This window comes from Priapulus caudatus, unplaced genomic scaffold (assembly GCF_000485595.1).
Source record: "Priapulus caudatus unplaced genomic scaffold, Priapulus_caudatus-5.0.1 Scaffold1638, whole genome shotgun sequence".
Classification (NCBI taxonomy): domain Eukaryota; kingdom Metazoa; phylum Priapulida; class Priapulimorpha; order Priapulimorphida; family Priapulidae; genus Priapulus; species Priapulus caudatus.
The window spans coordinates 34,539-39,617 of NW_014578699.1; the positions used below are offsets into that span (position 1 = coordinate 34,539).

The 5,079-nt window shown below is 45.7% G+C and overlaps 1 protein-coding gene across 1 annotated transcript in view; it reads right to left on the minus strand.

The window, feature by feature from the left end:
* LOC106817222 overlaps positions 1-2,515 on the minus strand; it is a 32,035-nt gene extending 29,520 nt beyond the window's left edge. Inside the window, exons 1-2 of the mRNA XM_014821886.1 lie at positions 2,494-2,515; positions 2,059-2,247 (exon numbers count right to left, since the gene is read on the minus strand). Coding sequence (XP_014677372.1) covers positions 2,059-2,247; positions 2,494-2,515 — 211 coding nt within the window. The remainder of the gene's footprint in view (positions 1-2,058; positions 2,248-2,493) is intronic.
* Between the last annotated feature and the right edge of the window lie 2,564 nt (positions 2,516-5,079).

Here is a 5,079-nt window from a genome sequence, read left to right on the forward strand (position 1 = left end):
GAGAGAGAGAGAGAGAGATGTCGAGGTAAAGAGAAAGGGGGAGGCGCGAGAAAGAGATAGACATGGGAGTACTAAAGTGAATCTGCTGCAATGTAATCATAACCTGGCTAGTATTAAGCTCTGACTATGCATGCATTGTACACGCGCTTACCGCACCAGCAATATATCGTACGTATGTGCGTTACCACCCTAATTGATCTGTCGTCATCCCTCTCAATCATCCTCTTACATGTCTAATCCACTTTCATCTGCCCCAACAATTACATCATATATAATGCCTACCTAATCCGTCTGTACCTATTCCTGCAACCGCATGTACATCACTTGTCTAATTTAACTTAATCTGCCCCCTCCCCCCACAGTTGCGAAATACTGTAACCTGCATGTCCGTTGGACTACCACCTTCAGCGCATTCACACCCCGACTTTATCGGTATAATCTGTCTTCCACCTCCCCCGCAGTCACATGCCCTCAATCGACGTGTTTTATACGTGTCTGGCACGCTGCCGAAAGTGTTTGTAAATAAATTTCTTTTCACTCATCTTCGCAGACGAGATTCATCGTATCAGAATCGTATAGAGCGAGAGTGTCACGACGATGCACGGAACTGACGTATACATACCGGTGCATACGCGCAGGTAAGGAACGCGGAGAATGAGCGTACGCCCATGGGGTGAAGACTGCTCATTGAATGCTAAACATGGAAACCTGCCCGCAGACATGGTTGTTATAGATTATCTATTTACGTTAAAGACTGCTTCTAGTGAGTGCGTCGGCGATGGTGGTGGTGGAGGGGGACGAACGGACCGTCTGCGTGTGTGGGTGACGATGATCTAACAGATAAATATCCTAACAGCCCAGAGGTAGCACCCGCGCGCTGTTAACGATGTTTTAATAACTGAATATCCTAGCAGAATAGAGGTTGCACTGGTGTGCTGTTAGCGTTGTTTTAATAACTGAATATCCTAGCAGAATAGAGGTTGCACTGGTGTGCTGTTAGCGTTGTTTTAATAACTGAATATCCTAGCAGAATAGAGGTTGTTTTAATAACTGAATATCCTAGCAGAATAGAGGTTGCACTGGTGTGCTGTTAGCGTTGTTTTAGTTGTCTGTCCTACATGAAGGCTGTTCGGGATGCGACCGAAAACGTGCCTCTAATATCTAATTAGCCATTTTGTCCCTCAATCGAAGCAAATTTACTTGTGCCCTTCTCCCTAATTTGTGTTATCGTTGTCATTGTATTTGGCAATGTTGGCACATTGCCAAATACATTGTTATTCTACGAATTCTTATTCTTCATCTTATCATTATTATTGTGTATTTGGCAATGTTAATTGGCACATTGCCAAATACATTGTTGTTTATCTGTCACTCTATCATCCGCTATGATTTTATACTCACAATTAAGATCGTCGTGACCATCACCGTAAAATCGTATTATTTGGTATTTATCTTTTATTAAATCTTGGTATTTATTTCTCATAATTTCTATATGTTCTGTTATTTATCACCAGCGGCTTCTTGCGAACATTCTCTCACGTCTTACCCAATGTGACCCCAAATCAAAGAAAATTTTTAAGCTGTTTATTTTAACGCTGACTTCGGCAAGAAGTCACCATTGATTAGCATTTGATAACTATCACCTATATAGTCCTATATAGTGAACATGCCTATTTGCATTCAAGCCACGTGCGCATGAGTTCATACACATCAGATTATCAAAATGCAAACTAAGTTGTTGCTACTGTACGTGGTTTACTCGGTCGTTCGGAAAATTGGCACGAAACGTAGAAAGAATCTAGATGGTCACACAGAAATGCAACTATAATAGCTCGCTCGCTCGCTCGAAAGAGAAAGAGAGAGAGAGAGAGAGAGAGAGAGAGAGAGAGAGAGAGAGAGAGAGAGAGAGAGAGAGAGAGAGAGAGAGAGAGAGAGAGAGAGAGAGAGAGAGAGAGAGAGAGAGAGAGAGAGAGAGAGAGAGAGAGAGAGAGATGGACAGACAGCAGAACAGACACACAGGCAGACAGCCGGATGCCGGACTCGCGCGATCACACGTACGATGCGCGGACAGGTGCACGAGTCCGTGCAGCTGCTTGCTCCTCTCTCCCTCCACGTAGCACTCGTACAGTCCCGCGTCCGCCGCCGTCACGTTGTCAACGCCGACGTCCAGCTGGCCATCCCACTCCGGCCGCGCCACGTCGTCGTGTCGCCATCGCAGCAACGCCTCGAAGCAAGTCGAAAACCCGTCTATCACCAACGTCACGTTTAACAAAGACCCGCGAGGGCGAGAGGGTACTCACAGAGAGGCTCTCATTTTTGGAAGTGTAAGAGTACGCACTTTAAAATGGACTGGGCCTTCTTCAGGGTGTTGCCTATTCATATCTACCAAGAAATATGTCCTTTGTTCGCAGAATGGATGGACGAAATGCCGTTCAACCGACGCTACTCACCTGTTTTAATACGTGATACAAAATGCGTGATTATATGTAATACGCGGATTCACTCCATTCCCCATGGGCCCAGGGAGGCGCGGGAGAGGGGTCGTTTTCGTAAAACATTTGGAGAATTAGGCCTTATTAGCGACGACACCTCAAGCGGTATTAGGATATAGGATCGGCGTAGATACCGGGCTGAGCTGCGAGATATCCCTACGTTAAAAATGTAAGCGCAAATATTATCAGAACTATATATACCTAATGTAATATGTCACGTATTCGTAACGTGAGTACATAGTGCATGAATTAATGTAAAATATTTGTAGTGTTCTTAACGCTGCAGATAATGAGTGACACTTTTGCCTATCGGAATGACAAATATACGTACAAGGTCTGTTTTTTTACTGGCTTCAGGGGCGGATCCAGGGCTGAAGCTAGACAGTATTTTTCCAGATTTTAAGGGCACATCCCCCAAAAAGGGCACACCACCCCACCGTGGGCGCCGTCAGGCGCGGAAGCACATGACGGGGGGTCTGGGGGAGGCCTCCCCCAGGAAATTTCTAGCGCATATTTCTGTCACATAACACGTAGCTAGAAAGCATGCAAGATACGCATATGCTGTCACGTACACGTAGCTAGAAGGCAATGCAGATCACACGTGATATGTCACGCTAACACGTAACTAGAGAGCGATGCGCAGACTACACGTATGCTTTCACGTAACGCTGTACTAGAAGCATGCAGCATAGCACGTATCTGTCCGTAACGCGTAGCTAGAAGCATGCAGATAGACACGTATCTGTCACGTAATCAGCGTACTAGAAGAATGCAGATACGCCATATCTGTCACGTAACAGCATACGTAGAAGCGAATGTAGATACGCATATTGTCAGCGTAACACATACTAGAAGCATGCAGATATCACGTATCTGTCATCGGTACAGCAGCGTACTATGAAACAGTGTGCAGCTACACGTATCTGTCACGTAAACATACTAGGAAGCATAGTCAGATAGACACGTATCTGTCCACGTAACGCGTACTAGAAGGCATAGCAGATACACGTATCTGTCACGTAAACGTGTAGCTAAACATGCAGATAACGTATCTGCACGTACGTGTAGCTAGAAGCAATGCAGATACGCGTATCTGTCAGCGTAAGCCACATACTAGAAGGATGGCAGATACAACGTTGGATGTCACGTAACACGTACTAGAAGCTATGCAGATACACGTATGCTGTGCAGCGTAACACAGGTGAGTAGCTAGAAGCATGTATATACAGCGTATCTGTCAGCGTAACACATACTAGGAAGCATGCGAGATAGCACGTATCGTGCCAGCGGTAACACGTACTAGAAGCAGCGAGATACACGGTATCTGTCACGGTACACGTAACTAGAAAGCATGCAGATGACGCATGAATGCTGTCACGTAACACATACTGAGAAGCATGCAGATACGCATATCTGTCACGGTTAAGCACGTATAGAAGGCATGGCATGATACAGCGTATCTACTCACGCTAACGTGTACGGCTAGATAAGCATGCAGAGATACTGCGTATCTGTCATGGGGTTTTGGTGGTGGGTGGGGGGGGTGGCGTAACACTACTAGAAGCATGTTAGATACGCATATCTGTCACGTAACACATAACTAGAAGGCAATGCAGATATCGCATTATCTGTCACCTAACACGTCTAGTAAGCATGCCGATACACCGTATATGTCAGCGTAAGCACGTACTAGAAGCATGCAGATACACGTATCTGTCACGTAAGGACACATACTAGAAGCATGCAGATAGCACGTATGCTCGTCAGCGTACGCGGTAGCTAGAGAGCATGCAGATACAACGTATCTGCACGTACGTGTACTGAAAAGCATGGCAGATACACGTATCTGTCAGCGTAACCGTACTAGAAGCAGCGATACGCGTATTGTCAGCGTACACGTACTAGAAAGCATGGCAGATACACGTATAGGTGTCAGCGTAAACAGCGTATAGAAGCAAGGAGATACACGTATCTGTCACGTAGCACACATACTAGAAGCATGCAGATTACGCGTATCTGTCACGTAACGCGTATCTAGAAGGCATGCGAGATACACGTAATCTGTCACGTAACAACGGTACTAGAAGCATGGCAGATAACGTATTGCTGTCAGCGTAACGCGTACTAGAAGCTATGGCAGATACATGTATCTGTCACGTAACGCGTACTAGAAGCATTGGAGATACGGCGTGCATCTGTGCAGCGTAACACGTACTAGACAGCATGCAGATGACACGTATCTGTCACATATAACACGTACTAGAAGGCTTATGCAGATACGAAGCGTATGCTGTCACGTAACGCGTACTAGAAGCATGCATGATACATGTATCTGTTACGGTAACAGCGTACTAGAAGCATGGCAGATGACGCCGTATCTGTCACGTAACACGTACTAGTAAGCATGCAGATGAGCACGTATCTGTCACGTAAACGCGTACTAGAAGCATGCAGATAACGTATCTGTCCACGTAACAGCGTACTGAGAAGCATGCGAGAGAGGTACGAGTGATCTGTCACGTAACACATCATAGAAGCATGCAGATAGCAATGTACTGGTCACGTAACACGTACTAGAAAAGCATGC